Source organism: Nicotiana tomentosiformis, chromosome 2 (genome assembly GCF_000390325.3).
Source record: "Nicotiana tomentosiformis chromosome 2, ASM39032v3, whole genome shotgun sequence".
Lineage (NCBI taxonomy): Eukaryota > Viridiplantae > Streptophyta > Magnoliopsida > Solanales > Solanaceae > Nicotiana > Nicotiana tomentosiformis.
This window is the reverse complement of record NC_090813.1, coordinates 152,603,229-152,624,595: the sequence shown is the minus strand read 5'-3', so window position 1 is coordinate 152,624,595 and position 21,367 is coordinate 152,603,229. Positions and strand designations below refer to the sequence as shown.

At 39.2% G+C, this 21,367-nt stretch overlaps 1 protein-coding gene across 2 annotated transcripts; it reads right to left on the bottom strand.

Moving 5' to 3' along the window:
• Positions 1-15,215: 15,215 nt before the first annotated feature.
• On the bottom strand, positions 15,216-20,516 carry LOC104108782 (protein ROOT HAIR DEFECTIVE 3-like). 2 transcript variants are annotated; one of them, XM_070194089.1, is made up of 5 exons: positions 20,355-20,516; positions 20,121-20,218; positions 17,909-17,979; positions 16,289-16,355; positions 15,216-15,385 (listed from the first exon to the last, which is right to left on the bottom strand). In XM_070194089.1, the coding sequence occupies exons 1-4, from the start codon at positions 20,456-20,458 to the stop codon at positions 16,290-16,292; spliced, it is 339 nt and encodes a 112-aa protein (XP_070050190.1). In that variant the 5' UTR covers positions 20,459-20,516; the 3' UTR covers positions 15,216-15,385; position 16,289. The 2 variants fall into 2 exon arrangements, with proteins under 2 accessions (XP_070050190.1, XP_070050191.1); XM_070194090.1 differs by having other exon boundaries at positions 15,226-15,385; positions 20,116-20,218; positions 20,355-20,512.
• Between the last annotated feature and the right edge of the window lie 851 nt (positions 20,517-21,367).

Sequence of the window (21,367 nt, the reverse complement as noted above, 5' to 3'; positions counted from 1 at the left end):
TTTTACTCTCAATAATATGGCACGGCATCACCCTTCGTACTTTTACTCTCAATAATATGGCACGACATCACCCTTCGTGCTTTACAATCTCCCTCACATAATAATGTATAAACAAAGGCACGGCATCACCCTTCGTGCTTTATACTCTTTCTTACCAAGCATATGTATATCAATGACAAATAAGGCAGGAAGCATAAATAACGTCAAGGAGAGTGTTTAAACGAATATTCCAAATGAATCCAGTCACAACTTTCCAAGCCAACAATAGTTCAATAAACCTGCAAGAACCTTATTACTCAAGTATTCTAACAAATCTCACAAATGATCTACAACACAAGTATAGAATCTAGTATCTCAAGGATATCGGCCGTAGCAATGTATTAATGATTATGCATATTGATGACCGAATTAAACACACCAATGTATTCTCAGAATTCCATCAAATTTGATCAAGTTATAATAAGCTAAGTCTTAGTTTCTAACATTTAATACTATGTTCTTAGTATCTAGGAGTCAAGTAAGGCATGAGGCAAGAAGGTCACGTGATTCTACAAGACACAATTTATAACATAATTTACCCCCGAGCATGGTTAACCCTGGCACATGCATATATGCTCGTCACCTCATATATGTATCACCCCCGCATGTAGCAAACAATGTCAAATAGTAGGAAAAATTTCCTCAACAAAGTTAGGCAAAACACTTACCTCAATTCGGCTAACTCAATACTCAATTTAGCTTTTCCTTTACAAATTCACATCCGCTCGGCTTAATCTAGCCAAAGACGACTTAAATACATCACACAATGCAAGGGAAAACAATTTCAATTAATAAAACTGTGATTTTTATATAATTTCTAAAAAGTCAACAAAAATCAACCCCCAGGCCCGCCCAGTCAAAACCCGGGTCCAAGTGTAGGTCTTGTCTACCCATAGCCTCACGAGTCCAAATACGTATTTTGTTTCCAAATCCGAGTGATATTCAACTCTCAAATCCTAAATTTTCAATTTTTTCAAAAGTTTTGACAAAATCTCCAAATGTTTTCCTAGATTCTCATGAATTTGATGTTAAATCTTATGAAAAATCATGAAATGTAGTTGAGAATTTATTAGAGGTACTTACCCAATGATTTGGTATGAAAATCCCTTCACAAAATCGCCTCCAATCGAAGCTAGGGTTCAAAATAAAACAAAATGAAGCTAAGTCTCAGAATTCTTAGCATTTAGCAGGCTGCAGATGTCGCATTTGCTACAGGGGGTTTGCAAATGCGACCTCCGCAAATGCGAACAAAACATTGCAAATGCGTACCAAAAGTTTTCCTGTCAAGGTCGCATTTGCGACCCAAAACTTCGCAAATGCGAAGATCAATATCTCGCAAAAGCGGCAGGGTCCATCGCAAGAGCAAACAACCCCACATCGCAAATGCAAAGGGTTTCTTCGCAAATGCGAATCTCCCCCATCAGCCCAAATTTTGCAAATGCGATGGCTGCTTCGCAATTGCGACTGTCGCATTTGCGATAAAAACATCGCAAATGCGATGACACCAGTACCAGCACTCAAAAATCATTCTGAAACTCACCCGAGCCCTCGTGGCTCTAAACCAAATATGCACACAAGTCTAAAAATATTATACGAACTTGCTCGCGTGACCAAATTGCCAAGATAACACCTAAAACTACGAATTGAGCACCAAATCAAAAGAAATTTTTAAGAAAACTTCAAAACTCCTATTTCAACAACCGGACGTCCGAATCACGTCAAACCAACTCCGTTTCTCACCAAATTTGACAGACAAGTCTTAAATGTAGAAATGAACCTATACCGGGTTCCGGAACCAAAATATGAACCTGGTATCATCAATTTCAAACATCGATCAAACCTTTAGATTCATTAAGCCTTTAAACTTTCAAATTTCAACAAAATGCAATAACTCGAGCTAGGGTCTTTCGAATTCGATTCCGGGCATACGCCCAAGTCCCAAATCACGATACAAACCCATCGGAACCATCAAAATACGGATCTAAGTCTGTTTGCTCAAAATATTGACCAAACTCAACTAAAATGGGTTTTAAGGCAAAGACTTCATATTTTTCAGTTTTTTTAACATAAAAGCTTTCCGAAAAAAAAATACCCGGACTGTGCATGCAAATCGAGAAGGCTAAGATGAGGTATTTGAGGCTTCAAAACATAGAATTAGGCTCTAAAACATAAGATGACCTATCGGTTCATCACATAATACATCATGTGGGGATACTCGAGTCATTACAATATGGCAAAATAATCAAAGGTTGAGACTATGAAGAACTCTTTGGATACGACTTATCTCTTTCACTATTACTTGAACTCTTATTTAGTGTGTTGATATCTTTCAAAAAATATTTCTATTTTAAAATTTCAGTTTCTAAAACTTTATTTTTCAATAATAATCATTTTTATAATAATGTAAGTGAAATTTTTATCCTTAATTCAAAACTCATTTTAGTCGACTATCTAAAATTTTAAAAAAATTATTTAGCTAGTGAATTTCTTTTCCGTAGTATGACTCCATTTTGATATTTGACATTACCCAGTTAAATTGTCACGACCCAATTTATCTCTCCGTGAGTTGTCGTAACGGCACCTAGTCTCTACGACTAGGTAAGCCTAACACTTTGCAGAAATGAGATAAAAACTTGAACATAAACCACTAACAGTAACAAATATCTAATAAACAACTCAATGCCACTCGACATATACAATTATCACCTTTGAAATGTACCAAACAATTCCCAAAACCCGGAAACCCGCAAGTCACAAGCTACTAAGAAGTCTGAAATGTTCTATACATCATTTTTACAGAAAGAGGAAAAAATGAACATAGGGGGATAGAGGGGGACTCTGAGGATTTGCGGGCGCGGGCAGATGTACCTTGAAGTCTCCAATAAGCAGCAGCGACTGCAACTAGTGATGAGGCTGGTACGATGAACCTGGATCTACACACGAAAAAAAAATGTGTAGGAAAGGGCATGAGTACACCACAACGGTACCCAGTAAGTGCCGAGCCTAACCTCGGTCGAGTAGTGACGAGGTCACGTCATGCCCACTGGTATATAATAATAAAATCAGTAGAATAAGCAGTATAATAAGAGACTAAAGTTCAACAAAGGAAAGCACAGTGAAATAACATAACAGTGCACGGAATTAAGCGACAGGGGATCTCCCGAGATACCATCTCGTAGTCCCAAAAGTAAATATGCAGGGAGAACTCCCGAGGTGCAATCTCGTAGTCTCAAAGTAAATGTGCAGGGGGATCTCCCGGGATACCATCCCGTAGTCCCAAAAGTAAATATGCAGGGGGATCTACCGGGATACCTTCCCGTAGTCCCAAAAGTAAATATGCAGGAGGATCTCCCGAGATACCGTCCCGTAGTCCCAAAGTAAATACACAGCGCGATCAATTACAAATGATAAGTACAATAAGAGAAATCTACAGTCTAGACTAAGTACAAGTCAGAAAAGAAGCATGAATTCAATAGGCATGCTGCAAAGAGTTAAATTAAGCAAATAAGGCACGTAGACATGTTATTCTAAGCTAACAGGGTAACTACGCATGCTAGTATATTCAAATAAGGCGGAAACAAGAAAGTTCTCAGTAAAAATCTGGTTTTTCAACAAATAGCCCGTGTACGCACTCGTCACCTCGCGTACACGACGCTCACATAGTAAAAATCAGTACCAACTCCTTAGGGGATTTCGCCCACACAAGGTTAGACAATTCACTTACCTCAAACCAAGCTCAATCAATCAGTAACAATGCTCTTTTCACGAATATCTGGCTCCGAATGGCCCAAATCTAGCCAAAATCAATTACATACCATAAATACAACTATAAGAATTAATCTAATTAACAAAATCAAAGCTAAAGCAAGAAATTGGAAAATCGCCCTAAGAATTTAATAAAATAATACCAACATTTAAATTTCTCATAAACTAAATCAACTCTAAATATAATATAGAAAATACGGAAACGAGCCCCAAACATCGGGGTGTCACTAAGTCATGAGCGTCTAAAACTATAAACTAAGATATATAAACTGTCTAACTGTCCAAAAGAAGAAATGACAAAAGGAGTAACAAGGTCATGCGGACGCTAGCAGCTACCTTGCAATCTCTACAGATAGCCGGCCTGAACTCAACGATCGTCGCGCTCTAACTCACTTGGATCTGCACATAAAGTGCAGGGTGTAGTATAAGTACAACCACCTCAGCAAATAACAGAAATAACTAAGGAACTGAGCAGTAGTGACGAGCTAAGTAAAACAGTCCAATTATTTATTTTCACAATTTAAAAATAAACAGAAATAAACAGGTAATTTCCATAACTCAGTAAATGCCACAAAGAAGTTTAACAGATAAATGCAACAACAGCACAAATAAATACAACCTCACAGCAGTGTCACTCCATCACTCATCACTCGCACTCAGCACTCAATACTCAAAACACTCAACACTATGCGCTCACTGGGGGTGTGTACAGACTCCGGAGGGGCTCCCAAAGCCCAAGCGCTAAGCACGGACAGCTCACGTGCCATAATATCAATACCTGGATCTGCACGGTCAGCTCACGTGCTACGCGGACAACTCACGCGCTATGGTATCAATACCTGGACCCGCACGGTCATCTCATGTGCTACGCGGACAGCTCACGCGCTATGATATTAATATCCTAACAACCAGACCCTCGACCTCACTCAATCATGTACCTCATTAGCCTCACCATCATCAACAAATAAGGGAACACAACCCACACCAAGTATCACAACATATTAGCAAATAATAGAGATTGAGGTAAACATGTACAATAATTTCTATTACTGAGTACAAATAATGTGAGCATGAATAAAGCATAAGCATGATCTCTAACATGAAGGCAGACAAGTTCAATAACAAGTAACTACATAAACACAGATGATGGCCATGAGGCCTCACGGGACGGACCAAGTCTCAATCCCTCGCGGTACAAACCCACACGCCCGTCCCCTAGCGTGGGTATCACCTCCAAACAATCACGTGATATCAAATCTCCGGGTTTATACCCTCAAAGCTAGAGTTAAAAATGTTACTTACCTTAACAGCGTAAAATCCTACTCCGGGATGCCCTCATCTCTGGAATCGGTCTCCAAAAGCTCCAAATCTAACCATAATCAGATTAATACCATCAACATAGGCTAACGAATCAAATTCCACAATAAAAACTACAAAATATGCCAAAAATCCGAAACCGGCCAAAATCCGGCCCCCGGGCCCATGTCTTGAAATAAGTCAAAAATGGCAGAATAATAAACATCGTCCTCTCCCGAGTATAACTATATAAAATTCATCAAAATCGGACTCTGTTTGATCCCTCAAATCCTCACTTAAACTCTCCAAAACTCAAACTCTAACTCCCTCGATTTCACTGTGAAATTATCAATCAAATCCCAAAAACGAAGATGGATTCATGAAAAATAACCAAAACCGAGTAGAGAACACTTACCCCAATCCTTATGGTGAAAATCGCCTCCAAAATCGCCCCAATCCGAGCTCCCCAACTCAAAATATGACCGAATGAACAAACCCTTGTTTTATATATTTTTCTGCCAGCTATTCTACCTCGTTTCTCATGCCAAACGATCCGGAAACTTGCTTTTTATGACTCCAATGGATTCCTTGTGAAATTCTAGTCAAGTTAGGCTTTTGAATCACTCAATTTGACCTTATAATGAAGGAGATATGTTTGTTTCAATATTTGCAAATAGTACAGATTTTTAAATACACCGTCAGTGGCAATTTCGTAATTAATCTGAAAAATCTGACAACCTAATTCTTAGTAAAATGACCATAAAATCCTCATACGATGTCCAAATTCGACGATTCTTTTTGCTACGGGTCCGTAATTACGATACGGATCTAATGCTTTAATCAAAAAAGAAATCGGAGCTCATTTGCTCAATATGATATCATTTATGCTTGAAGAAACGGTGTCAAAACATAAGAAAAACGAGCGCAACACAACCCAAACCTATCCAAAACTCACCCGAGGCCCTCGAGACCTCAACCAATAATTCCAACAAGTCATATATCACTACTCGAACTTAGTCGAACCTTCGGAACACCCAAAACAACACCAAAACACCAAATCAACCTCGGATTCAAGCCTAAGATTTTCTAAACTTCCAACTTTCGCCAATTCAAGCCTAATTCTACCACGAACCTCCAAATTACATTCCGGACACACTCCTAAGTCTAAAATCACCCAATGAGTTCGTTTATTCATAAATCAACTTCCGGTTGACTTTTCTAACTTAGCTTTCTAACTAAGGGAGTGTTCATTTCACTCCAAAACTACTCCGGACCCAAACCTACCAACTCGATGTAACTCAACACAGCTGAACAACACATAAAGAAGCAAAAATGGGGAAACATGACTATAACTCTCGGAACGACTGGCCGGGTCGTTACAGTAAGTGCGCCATCAATTTCTCGAGAGGCAGAAAGACTAAAGCCAGTTACAGTTCTATCAAGGTGTCAATCATATGTTATTCTAAGAAAATCTAGAAGTTATGTCAAGGAGCCCAAAAAAGACAGTCAAGGATGTCTATTCAAACTAAAGACACTGAATAATCCAGCGCCCCACAATAAGATTTAGATGAGCTAGTTAACTTCACTGTTCTCAGTCATCAAACATCAGGCTACAAACAAACTCACATGTTTATTAGTACAACATCTGCAACAGCCAAAGCAAACAAGGCACTTTGTTTCTTGAATGTTGTATCGTCCTGCAACCAAGAATTTCCACCAAAGTAAGATAATGTAGGGCACAGTAAGTTAATTCTGATGGGAAAAACAATCATCTGCAAGCACATATGTTTCAAAATGTGATGCATGTGCATTTGTAAGCCAAGCTTAATAAAACATTTATATCCATTCATAAATGCAATAATTACATCCTCTACAGAAAGGCGCTTCATTGATAATCTGAGTGCATGAGTTGGTATGGATCACACAGACATATACTAACTATATCCAAAAGAAAGGTAAATTTGAATGACAAACACCACAAATATTATCATCATTTATGGACTGCAATCCTTGGGATTCCGCTGCTTTGCGGGTTTCATTGATAATTATTCAAGGTGCACTTGGATATTAGTGATGAAAAATAGATCCACGTTGTTGTCACTTGTCCATTTCTCAAACATTCCCTACTGAAATCCAAAATCAAACTTGGGGTTTGTATCCGCACTTTCATGGTGATGATGCACGAGGATATTTATCTTCTCCATTTCAGCATTTGATGAACTCTCATGGGACCATGCATTAAAGGGCATGTTCTTTTACACCTCCCAAAAATATCGGGTAGCTAAGAGGAAGAACAGTCATCTCACTGGAACTGCTCACACTCTACTCGTACAATCTCATGTTCCTTTGTCTTTTCAAGGATACCGTTCTCACATCTTGTTATCTTATTAATCGCATACGTTACTATCTAAAATCAGGTTTCACGTTCTATTTTATTTTTTACATTTACCTCTATATTTGCTTTCTCCACGTATCTTTAGGAGTACATTTTTTATTCATAGCATAACCCTTGAAAGAGATAAATTAGTCTCTCATGCATTTGAGTGAGCGTTTTTTGCATATTGTCAGTTCAGAAGGGATGTCATTGCTAATCACTTAAAATTCATCGATACATTATGTATGTCAACATACCTTCTTTGAAAGTCAACCTTATTTACACCTTCTTCCTTCGACCATCTCCATATATCTGTGGTCTCACCTACACTATCTTTTGGAGATCCTATCATTACCTCAAAAACACCTCCTTCTACCGCTCCATCACACTTGCTTACTGAGACCTCATGGTTCTCAACCCATTTCATTGACCACTGGACCACACCCTTACTGCTTTTTTGTCATCTTTATCTTATATTTCTACCTAAGTCTAAAGGCGAAGCTTTTTCTCATTTCGACTGGAGACAAGTTGTGATTGATACTTGGGAATTCGTTCGTCTATTTCCAGGAAAATACATTATCGGTTGTTGATAGGTGTATAGAGTGATAAAGAGAAGATTTGTCCTGATGATCAGATTGAATGACTTAAGGCACATCTTGCCAAAGCTTATAAGGTTATAAGAATTACTTCTAGCGACCTATCCAGCTAACAACACGCTGAATGACCAAATAACTCATTGCAAGTATATATCGGTTGTCCGATAATATTTTTTCTATTTTACTTTCTTCAACAACATAAGGTCTGAGTTGCTCGGACTCTTCACTTTCGCTGTCGTACCCGTGTCGACACGACGTGGGTGAGGGTGTGGGTGTGGATCCGTATCGTATCTGGTCAATCGGTTTTGGGTACTTTACCAAAATCACCGGAGAAATTTTGGGCAATTACAATATTTTTGAAATCAAAATAAAAGCTAGGGTGGAATTGAATAAAATGAAATACCTTGTATATATAAATTTCTATGTCCAGTCCTTTTCCTTTTATTTCCTTCTTGGATTTTTCTCTTGATCAATATTTTTCTCTTCGGAATACCTTGTAAGTTTTTCACATAATGTTTTATAAGTTAGACATTTTAATAACTCTATTTTTAGATATTTGAATTATTTTTAGCAGAATTCTCGCACCCCGCACCCCTATCCATACCCCGAAACTTAAAATATCATGAAGGATCCGACCTCTAGATCCGCACCCGTGTCCGAGCAACTTAACATAAGGTAACTTATTTCAGTTTGACATGTTCAGGACGTGCCATTCCTTTCGTTACAAGAATGCACACAGGATTGTACAAAGTGATCTAATGGTATGGTGTCGATACAATGTGGCTAGCGGCATTTTATGATCTAAAATAAAGCATCGGATTGGTTTGACATGCTAAAAGAAACGATTACAAAATTCTTAATACCTCACCCCTCTCTCTTCCATCAGTACCCTCCAAATCCATGACAATGGTCAACGGCTCAATACCAACAGCCTTTGCTATCCAAATTCCCTTGGTTGTCTGACTCCTGAAATGAATTTTGAACTACATTAATTTTAGAAACTGAAAGTTGAATTTACTATACTTCCTCGTTTGGAAAATGTCAATTGCTGTTCTAGTTCTTTTGTGTACAAAGCCAAAAGAGAGGGAGGGTGCCTAAATACCTTCCTCTGAAAGCATCCATCTCCCTGAAATTGGTATAGAATAAGTGGTTTAACAAGGTACTTTTCCTATGGACAGAAGTGCATTTATGATTAGCATTAATCATAAACAGAAATTTAAAAACAAAATGGCAAAGAAAACATCATAATGAAATATAAAAAAAAAAGAGGCAAATTCAGAAAAACCAGTCTATTTTCACCAAGTTAGCAAAGCTATTAAATACTTCCAAAAAACTCAAGAAAAAAATGAAAATGGTAAAAACTTACCCACATTCGGTGTTTATACCAAACCAATAATCCGAATATACTCTTATCACTAAATCATATATAGACACCTTAATTTATAATTTAACCATGGTATATCAGGATATTTTAGCGTAAGCACTGGGTGCGGATAAGTTTTTACCAATGAAGATAACATAATAACAATATAAAAATGAGCCAAACCCAACTTTATTTGATTATGTACTTGTTTACCCGGAAAATCGGATATAGTTGAATTTATAAGTAGTTCTAACGATATGTGATATAACTTGACATAAATCGTACGTAGAAGTGAAAATGTTTAGATTCTTGGCTATAAAAACGGGAGATAAATTATTGAACAAGAAGAGTGGGTATGCTGAGTAAAACAAGCTCAAGAGATTTATTCTTCAATAAGAGAAGTAGTCTTTTCTTACAATGTGTGAACCTGCCCTGTGCTTACAAGGATTCCCCCTTTTATAGTAGAGGGATCTTACTTTATTTATTATAAAAAATATATAATGGAGAATCCATGATGAATTGTCTCTTCCTCGATTCCCGCCAAGATTCTCTCACCTAGTGCGGTTGTAACGGCTCTTGTCTGCGAGCTCGATACTGGCTCGAGCTCGGTATTGGGTCGAGCCCTCGGCCTTGGTTCGAGTTCGACATTCGGGGTGAGTGTCAATCGGTCTGTGCGTCTCCGACAACCTTCACGTTGCCTTGCGGTTCGATTTGGTCATGGGCTCGATAATGATACCGAGGCGATTTCTCGATCGGTCTTGGAGCTCGAAGCTTGTTTGTACTATCTTCGGAACTCATCTCAAAGTCTCACTTCGGTCGTTTACCATTCGAACTCGATCAAATGTACGAAGGCCGAAATCTATTTCGACCGTATACAGATAGTCCCTTCGTTTCTCAGGAAGAATGTGGTGAGAAGCGATATGATTTTCAACGGCTCGATCGGGTTATAAGCTGACGTTTTCACTGGGCTCGATCATGACGTACGTGATAGCTGTCCCGTCGATTTAGTCTTTCAAGGTATTTAATGCATGTCTGACGGTGGTCGGCCACCGCTGATACTGAACCGCCACAGTATAAACCTATAAATAACCCTTCCATTTATCATTTACCACTTTTACATCTTCAATCTTCCAAATTGTCTTACTCTTTCTGCCTCTATTTCGCCGGTTGTAGAGCCACTTTCACCAGCTTTTGGCACCATCAACCTTTCATCTTCCTTTGCTTTTCTTTTTCTTATATCAATGGCAAAAACTTCAAAAACCGTACCTCAGAAGGAGAAAGCTTCCTCTTCATGGCCGTCTGGCGACAAGGCGCCGGTGGAGCCGCCTCCCCACGAGTATGTTCCTGGCCCGTGTACTCTAAAGATCGATTTTAAGGTTGAAAATCCTTCGTCTGTTCCGGGTTGATGTGAGCATGTGTCGATGTACATGTGCTCGATAACAAAGGGCCATCTCGAGGCTGTGAGGAAAGACTGCAACTGGGGTCCCGAGGTTGTGTTGCAAATTCCCTCTTCCGAAGAGAGCATCATCACTCATGTAGAGGGGTTTTTAAGTGTTTATACTTACGCCTTCACGTTGGGTCCCGTCGACCCAGTGATCATTGATTTTTGCAAAAGATATCAGGTCATCCTCGGTCAAATTCATCCTTCTCTATGGCGCATATTAATCTTACTTCGCTTCTTCTCCAACAAGGTCGGGGGGCTGGATTTCACCCTAAATAACCTCAAAAGATTGTATCGGCCTCAAATCTTTCGAGGACTAATCAGGCTCCAGCGTCGGGCATCGAAAGCTTTAATGTCGAGCATCGACGAAGACAAGGATCGGGGTTGGATGGGCCGTTATATTCTGGTGAGGACCCGTGACCTTATCCCGGAAGAGAAGATGTCGTTCCCCGAGGTATGGAATTTCGACCGTAAGTGATTTTCATAAGGCGTTGCTTTTCGTATCTTTATCTGATTCTATCTGATATACAGTTGCCCCTTGGATGCCACAAGCGGTACCCGACCTCGAGGATTGGGTTCGGAAGTTAGCCTCGACTTCCTCTTATGCCGAACACGCTTGGCGTGATTTGACGAAAGTTAGGTGGGAGGCCAAGAATCACGATAAGGGTCACTTCTCATGTTTTTCGAAATGTTTTTTATGCTCCATTCGTTACTGACTTCCTTTCATGCAGGCGTAACCAAGGATGCCGTTTTGAGGCCTTCGAGTGGTGAGGAAGGAACCAAGTCCCCGGTCCCGAAACCGGGGAAAGATAAAAAGCGAAAAGCTGTCTCTCGGTCAGAGGATCTCAAGCCCAAAACTCGAAGGGTGAGGAGGAAGGCAATCGCTCTTTCGATGGACTCGGTCCAACGACTGAGAGAAGAAGAAGAAGAAGATGATGATTTGGCTTTGGTGATCCGATCTGCGAAAGCTATCGAGGTCGGCAGACCTTTTGAGCCGATGACGGCTACACCGGTCGGGGCTGGTTCCGATACCTCGAGTCTCGATCAGAGCGTCCCGAGCGATTCGCTCAGGACCATGATAGTGGGTCATTTGCCTTCTCCTCCGACCTTTTCTGAGGAGGCGTTAAAGGAAGCTCGAGAATTGAAGACCCCCGATATGGGCGGAGGCTCTAGTGTAAGGGATCCTTTTCGGGATTGTTTTACTGGAGTCGATGATGCCTCCGATATTAGTGACGCCTCTCTTCTCCTAGAAGAGGCCCGACATTTCATTTCTCGGGTAATGATTTTACTGCGCTTGGTTTCTTCGTTCTTTTCTAAACCTGACTTGTGTTTTTTCCCTTCTGTGTAGGCCATTAGCAAGTTTCGAGCCGACCTCAGCCAGTGTGAGGTCGAGCTTCAAATATAGTTGAGAATTTATTAGAGGTACTTACCCAATGATTTGGTATGAAAATCCCTTCACAAAATCGCCTCCAATCGAAGCTAGGGTTCAAAATAAAACAAAATGAAGCTAAGTCTCAGAATTCTTAGCATTTAGCAGGCTGCAGATGTCGCATTTGCTACAGGGGGTTTGCAAATGCGACCTCCGCAAATGCGAACAAAACATTGCAAATGCGTACCAAAAGTTTTCCTGTCAAGGTCGCATTTGCGACCCAAAACTTCGCAAATGCGAAGATCAATATCTCGCAAAAGCGGCAGGGTCCATCGCAAGAGCAAACAACCCCACATCGCAAATGCAAAGGGTTTCTTCGCAAATGCGAATCTCCCCCATCAGCCCAAATTTCGCAAATGCGATGGCTGCTTCGCAATTGCGACTGTCGCATTTGCGATAAAAACATCGCAAATGCGATGACACCAGTACCAGCACTCAAAAATCATTCTGAAACTCACCCGAGCCCTCGTGGCTCTAAACCAAATATGCACACAAGTCTAAAAATATTATACGAACTTGCTCGCGTGACCAAATTGCCAAGATAACACCTAAAACTACGAATTGAGCACCAAATCAAAAGAAATTTTTAAGAAAACTTCAAAACTCCTATTTCAACAACCGGACGTCCGAATCACGTCAAACCAACTCCGTTTCTCACCAAATTTGACAGACAAGTCTTAAATGTAGAAATGAACCTATACCGGGTTCCGGAACCAAAATATGAACCTGGTATCATCAATTTCAAACATCGATCAAACCTTTAGATTCATTAAGCCTTTAAACTTTCAAATTTCAACAAAATGCAATAACTCGAGCTAGGGTCTTTCGAATTCGATTCCGGGCATACGCCCAAGTCCCAAATCACGATACAAACCCATCGGAACCATCAAAATACGGATCTAAGTCTGTTTGCTCAAAATATTGACCAAACTCAACTAAAATGGGTTTTAAGGCAAAGACTTCATATTTTTCAGTTTTTTTAACATAAAAGCTTTCCGAAAAAAAAATACCCGGACTGTGCATGCAAATCGAGAAGGCTAAGATGAGGTATTTGAGGCTTCAAAACATAGAATTAGGCTCTAAAACATAAGATGACCTATCGGTTCATCACATAATACATCATGTGGGGATACTCGAGTCATTACAATATGGCAAAATAATCAAAGGTTGAGACTATGAAGAACTCTTTGGATACGACTTATCTCTTTCACTATTACTTGAACTCTTATTTAGTGTGTTGATATCTTTCAAAAAATATTTCTATTTTAAAATTTCAGTTTCTAAAACTTTATTTTTCAATAATAATCATTTTTATAATAATGTAAGTGAAATTTTTATCCTTAATTCAAAACTCATTTTAGTCGACTATCTAAAATTTTAAAAAAATTATTTAGCTAGTGAATTTCTTTTCCGTAGTATGACTCCATTTTGATATTTGACATTACCCAGTTAAATTGTCACGACCCAATTTATCTCTCCGTGAGTTGTCGTAACGGCACCTAGTCTCTACGACTAGGTAAGCCTAACACTTTGCAGAAATGAGATAAAAACTTGAACATAAACCACTAACAGTAACAAATATCTAATAAACAACTCAATGCCACTCGACATATACAATTATCACCTTTGAAATGTACCAAACAATTCCCAAAACCCGGAAACCCGCAAGTCACAAGCTACTAAGAAGTCTGAAATGTTCTATACATCATTTTTACAGAAAGAGGAAAAAATGAACATAGGGGGATAGAGGGGGACTCTGAGGATTTGCGGGCGCGGGCAGATGTACCTTGAAGTCTCCAATAAGCAGCAGCGACTGCAACTAGTGATGAGGCTGGTACGATGAACCTGGATCTACACACGAAAAAAAAATGTGTAGGAAAGGGCATGAGTACACCACAACGGTACCCAGTAAGTGCCGAGCCTAACCTCGGTCGAGTAGTGACGAGGTCACGTCATGCCCACTGGTATATAATAATAAAATCAGTAGAATAAGCAGTATAATAAGAGACTAAAGTTCAACAAAGGAAAGCACAGTGAAATAACATAACAGTGCACGGAATTAAGCGACAGGGGATCTCCCGAGATACCATCTCGTAGTCCCAAAAGTAAATATGCAGGGAGAACTCCCGAGGTGCAATCTCGTAGTCTCAAAGTAAATGTGCAGGGGGATCTCCCGGGATACCATCCCGTAGTCCCAAAAGTAAATATGCAGGGGGATCTACCGGGATACCTTCCCGTAGTCCCAAAAGTAAATATGCAGGAGGATCTCCCGAGATACCGTCCCGTAGTCCCAAAGTAAATACACAGCGCGATCAATTACAAATGATAAGTACAATAAGAGAAATCTACAGTCTAGACTAAGTACAAGTCAGAAAAGAAGCATGAATTCAATAGGCATGCTGCAAAGAGTTAAATTAAGCAAATAAGGCACGTAGACATGTTATTCTAAGCTAACAGGGTAACTACGCATGCTAGTATATTCAAATAAGGCGGAAACAAGAAAGTTCTCAGTAAAAATCTGGTTTTTCAACAAATAGCCCGTGTACGCACTCGTCACCTCGCGTACACGACGCTCACATAGTAAAAATCAGTACCAACTCCTTAGGGGATTTCGCCCACACAAGGTTAGACAATTCACTTACCTCAAACCAAGCTCAATCAATCAGTAACAATGCTCTTTTCACGAATATCTGGCTCCGAATGGCCCAAATCTAGCCAAAATCAATTACATACCATAAATACAACTATAAGAATTAATCTAATTAACAAAATCAAAGCTAAAGCAAGAAATTGGAAAATCGCCCTAAGAATTTAATAAAATAATACCAACATTTAAATTTCTCATAAACTAAATCAACTCTAAATATAATATAGAAAATACGGAAACGAGCCCCAAACATCGGGGTGTCACTAAGTCATGAGCGTCTAAAACTATAAACTAAGATATATAAACTGTCTAACTGTCCAAAAGAAGAAATGACAAAAGGAGTAACAAGGTCATGCGGACGCTAGCAGCTACCTTGCAATCTCTACAGATAGCCGGCCTGAACTCAACGATCGTCGCGCTCTAACTCACTTGGATCTGCACATAAAGTGCAGGGTGTAGTATAAGTACAACCACCTCAGCAAATAACAGAAATAACTAAGGAACTGAGCAGTAGTGACGAGCTAAGTAAAACAGTCCAATTATTTATTTTCACAATTTAAAAATAAACAGAAATAAACAGGTAATTTCCATAACTCAGTAAATGCCACAAAGAAGTTTAACAGATAAATGCAACAACAGCACAAATAAATACAACCTCACAGCAGTGTCACTCCATCACTCATCACTCGCACTCAGCACTCAATACTCAAAACACTCAACACTATGCGCTCACTGGGGGTGTGTACAGACTCCGGAGGGGCTCCCAAAGCCCAAGCGCTAAGCACGGACAGCTCACGTGCCATAATATCAATACCTGGATCTGCACGGTCAGCTCACGTGCTACGCGGACAACTCACGCGCTATGGTATCAATACCTGGACCCGCACGGTCATCTCATGTGCTACGCGGACAGCTCACGCGCTATGATATTAATATCCTAACAACCAGACCCTCGACCTCACTCAATCATGTACCTCATTAGCCTCACCATCATCAACAAATAAGGGAACACAACCCACACCAAGTATCACAACATATTAGCAAATAATAGAGATTGAGGTAAACATGTACAATAATTTCTATTACTGAGTACAAATAATGTGAGCATGAATAAAGCATAAGCATGATCTCTAACATGAAGGCAGACAAGTTCAATAACAAGTAACTACATAAACACAGATGATGGCCATGAGGCCTCACGGGACGGACCAAGTCTCAATCCCTCGCGGTACAAACCCACACGCCCGTCCCCTAGCGTGGGTATCACCTCCAAACAATCACGTGATATCAAATCTCCGGGTTTATACCCTCAAAGCTAGAGTTAAAAATGTTACTTACCTTAACAGCGTAAAATCCTACTCCGGGATGCCCTCATCTCTGGAATCGGTCTCCAAAAGCTCCAAATCTAACCATAATCAGATTAATACCATCAACATAGGCTAACGAATCAAATTCCACAATAAAAACTACAAAATATGCCAAAAATCCGAAACCGGCCAAAATCCGGCCCCCGGGCCCATGTCTTGAAATAAGTCAAAAATGGCAGAATAATAAACATCGTCCTCTCCCGAGTATAACTATATAAAATTCATCAAAATCGGACTCTGTTTGATCCCTCAAATCCTCACTTAAACTCTCCAAAACTCAAACTCTAACTCCCTCAATTTCACTGTAAAATTATCAATCAAATCCCAAAAACGAAGATGGATTCATGAAAAATAACCAAAACCGAGTAGAGAACACTTACCCCAATCCTTATGGTGAAAATCGCCTCCAAAATCGCCCCAATCCGAGCTCCCCAACTCAAAATATGACCGAATGAACAAACCCTTGTTTTATATATTTTTCTGCCAGCTATTCTACCTCGTTTCTCATGCCAAACGATCCAGAAACTTGCTTTTTATGACTCCAATGGATTCCTTGTGAAATTCTAGTCAAGTTAGGCTTTTGAATCACTCAATTTGACCTTATAATGAAGGAGATATGTTTGTTTCAATATTTGCAAATAGTACAGATTTTTAAATACACCGTCAGTGGCAATTTCGTAATTAATCTGAAAAATCTGACAACCTAATTCTTAGTAAAATGACCATAAAATCCTCATACGATGTCCAAATTCGACGATTCTTTTTGCTACGGGTCCGTAATTACGATACGGATCTAATGCTTTAATCAAAAAAGAAATCGGAGCTCATTTGCTCAATATGATATCATTTATGCTTGAAGAAACGGTGTCAAAACATAAGAAAAACGAGCGCAACACAACCCAAACCTATCCAAAACTCACCCGAGGCCCTCGAGACCTCAACCAATAATTCCAACAAGTCATATATCACTACTCGAACTTAGTCGAACCTTCGGAACACCCAAAACAACACCAAAACACCAAATCAACCTCGGATTCAAGCCTAAGATTTTCTAAACTTCCAACTTTCGCCAATTCAAGCCTAATTCTACCACGAACCTCCAAATTACATTCCGGACACACTCCTAAGTCTAAAATCACCCAATGAGTTCGTTTATTCATAAATCAACTTCCGGTTGACTTTTCTAACTTAGCTTTCTAACTAAGGGAGTGTTCATTTCACTCCAAAACTACTCCGGACCCAAACCTACCAACTCGATGTAACTCAACACAGCTGAACAACACATAAAGAAGCAGAAATGGGGAAACATGACTATAACTCTCGGAACGACTGGCCGGGTCGTTACAGTAAGTGCGCCATCAATTTCTCGAGAGGCAGAAAGACTAAAGCCAGTTACAGTTCTATCAAGGTGTCAATCATATGTTATTCTAAGAAAATCTAGAAGTTATGTCAAGGAGCCCAAAAAAGACAGTCAAGGATGTCTATTCAAACTAAAGACACTGAATAATCCAGCGCCCCACAATAAGATTTAGATGAGCTAGTTAACTTCACTGTTCTCAGTCATCAAACATCAGGCTACAAACAAACTCACATGTTTATTAGTACAACATCTGCAACAGCCAAAGCAAACAAGGCACTTTGTTTCTTGAATGTTGTATCGTCCTGCAACCAAGAATTTCCACCAAAGTAAGATAATGTAGGGCACAGTAAGTTAATTCTGATGGGAAAAACAATCATCTGCAAGCACATATGTTTCAAAATGTGATGCATGTGCATTTGTAAGCCAAGCTTAATAAAACATTTATATCCATTCATAAATGCAATAATTACATCCTCTACAGAAAGGCGCTTCATTGATAATCTGAGTGCATGAGTTGGTATGGATCACACAGACATATACTAACTATATCCAAAAGAAAGGTAAATTTGAATGACAAACACCACAAATATTATCATCATTTATGGACTGCAATCCTTGGGATTCCGCTGCTTTGCGGGTTTCATTGATAATTATTCAAGGTGCACTTGGATATTAGTGATGAAAAATAGATCCACGTTGTTGTCACTTGTCCATTTCTCAAACATTCCCTACTGAAATCCAAAATCAAACTTGGGGTTTGTATCCGCACTTTCATGGTGATGATGCACGAGGATATTTATCTTCTCCATTTCAGCATTTGATGAACTCTCATGGGACCATGCATTAAAGGGCATGTTCTTTTACACCTCCCAAAAATATCGGGTAGCTAAGAGGAAGAACAGTCATCTCACTGGAACTGCTCACACTCTACTCGTACAATCTCATGTTCCTTTGTCTTTTCAAGGATACCGTTCTCACATCTTGTTATCTTATTAATCGCATACGTTACTATCTAAAATCAGGTTTCACGTTCTATTTTATTTTTTACATTTACCTCTATATTTGCTTTCTCCACGTATCTTTAGGAGTACATTTTTTATTCATAGCATAACCCTTGAAAGAGATAAATTAGTCTCTCATGCATTTGAGTGAGCGTTTTTTGCATATTGTCAGTTCAGAAGGGATGTCATTGCTAATCACTTAAAATTCATCGATACATTATGTATGTCAACATACCTTCTTTGAAAGTCAACCTTATTTACACCTTCTTCCTTCGACCATCTCCATATATCTGTGGTCTCACCTACACTATCTTTTGGAGATCCTATCATTACCTCAAAAACACCTCCTTCTACCGCTCCATCACACTTGCTTACTGAGACCTCATGGTTCTCAACCCATTTCATTGACCACTGGACCACACCCTTACTGCTTTTTTGTCATCTTTATCTTATATTTCTACCTAAGTCTAAAGGCGAAGCTTTTTCTCATTTCGACTGGAGACAAGTTGTGATTGATACTTGGGAATTCGTTCGTCTATTTCCAGGAAAATACATTATCGGTTGTTGATAGGTGTATAGAGTGATAAAGAGAAGATTTGTCCTGATGATCAGATTGAATGACTTAAGGCACATCTTGCCAAAGCTTATAAGGTTATAAGAATTACTTCTAGCGACCTATCCAGCTAACAACACGCTGAATGACCAAATAACTCATTGCAAGTATATATCGGTTGTCCGATAATATTTTTTCTATTTTACTTTCTTCAACAACATAAGGTCTGAGTTGCTCGGACTCTTCACTTTCGCTGTCGTACCCGTGTCGACACGACGTGGGTGAGGGTGTGGGTGTGGATCCGTATCGTATCTGGTCAATCGGTTTTGGGTACTTTACCAAAATCACCGGAGAAATTTTGGGCAATTACAATATTTTTGAAATCAAAATAAAAGCTAGGGTGGAATTGAATAAAATGAAATACCTTGTATATATAAATTTCTATGTCCAGTCCTTTTCCTTTTATTTCCTTCTTGGATTTTTCTCTTGATCAATATTTTTCTCTTCGGAATACCTTGTAAGTTTTTCACATAATGTTTTATAAGTTAGACATTTTAATAACTCTATTTTTAGATATTTGAATTATTTTTAGCAGAATTCTCGCACCCCGCACCCCTATCCATACCCCGAAACTTAAAATATCATGAAGGATCCGACCTCTAGATCCGCACCCGTGTCCGAGCAACTTAACATAAGGTAACTTATTTCAGTTTGACATGTTCAGGACGTGCCATTCCTTTCGTTACAAGAATGCACACAGGATTGTACAAAGTGATCTAATGGTATGGTGTCGATACAATGTGGCTAGCGGCATTTTATGATCTAAAATAAAGCATCGGGTTGGTTTGACATGCTAAAAGAAACGATTACAAAATTCTTAATACCTCACCCCTCTCTCTTCCATCAGTACCCTCCAAATCCATGACAATGGTCAACGGCTCAATACCAACAGCCTTTGCTATCCAAATTCCCTTGGTTGTCTGACTCCTGAAATGAATTTTGAACTACATTAATTTTAGAAACTGAAAGTTGAATTTACTATACTTCCTCGTTTGGAAAATGTCAATTGCTGTTCTAGTTCTTTTGTGTACAAAGCCAAAAGAGAGGGAGGGTGCCTAAATACCTTCCTCTGAAAGCATCCATCTCCCTGAAATTGGTATAGAATAAGTGGTTTAACAAGGTACTTTTCCTATGGACAGAAGTGCATTTATGATTAGCATTAATCATAAACAGAAATTTAAAAACAAAATGGCAAAGAAAACATCATAATGAAATATAAAAAAAAAAGAGGCAAATTCAGAAAAACCAGTCTATTTTCACCAAGTTAGCAAAGCTATTAAATACTTCCAAAAAACTCAAGAAAAAAATGAAAATGGTAAAAACTTACCCACATTCGGTGTTTATACCAAACCAATAATCCGAATATACTCTTATCACTAAATCATATATAGACACCTTAATTTATAATTTAACCATGGTATATCAGGATATTTTAGCGTAAGCACTGGGTGCGGATAAGTTTTTACCAATGAAGATAACATAATAACAATATAAAAATGAGCCAAACCCAACTTTATTTGATTATGTACTTGTTTACCCGGAAAATCGGATATAGTTGAATTTATAAGTAGTTCTAACGATATGTGATATAACTTGACATAAATCGTACGTAGAAGTAAAAATGTTTAGATTCTTGGCTATAAAAACGGGAGATAAATTATTGAACAAGAAGAGTGGGTATGCTGAGTAAAACAAGCTCAAGAGATTTATTCTTCAATAAGAGAAGTAGTCTTTTCTTACAATGTGTGAACCTGCCCTGTGCTTACAAGGATTCCCCCTTTTATAGTAGAGGGATCTTACTTTATTTATTATAAAAAATATATAATGGAGAATCCATGATGAATTGTCTCTTCCTCGATTCCCGCCAAGATTCTCTCACCTAGTGCGGTTGTAACGGCTCTTGTCTGCGAGCTCGATACTGGCTCGAGCTCGGTATTGGGTCGAGCCCTCGGCCTTGGTTCGAGTTCGACATTCGGGGTGAGTGTCAATCGGTCTGTGCGTCTCCGACAACCTTCACGTTGCCTTGCGGTTCGATTTGGTCATGGGCTCGATAATGATACCGAGGCGATTTCTCGA

Excerpts from the sequence above, each read along its gene's own strand:
- LOC104108782 (XM_070194089.1), bottom strand. The coding sequence starts at position 20,458 with ATGATTAATGCTAATCATAAATGCACTTCTGTCCATAGGAAAAGTACC. Across the intron at positions 20,219-20,354 it reads ATGGATGCTTTCAGAGGAAG|GAGTCAGACAACCAAGGGAA; the intron begins GTATTTAGGCAC and ends AATTCATTTCAG. Across the intron at positions 17,980-20,120 it reads TACTGATGGAAGAGAGAGGG|GACGATACAACATTCAAGAA; the intron begins GTGAGGTATTAA and ends TCTTGGTTGCAG.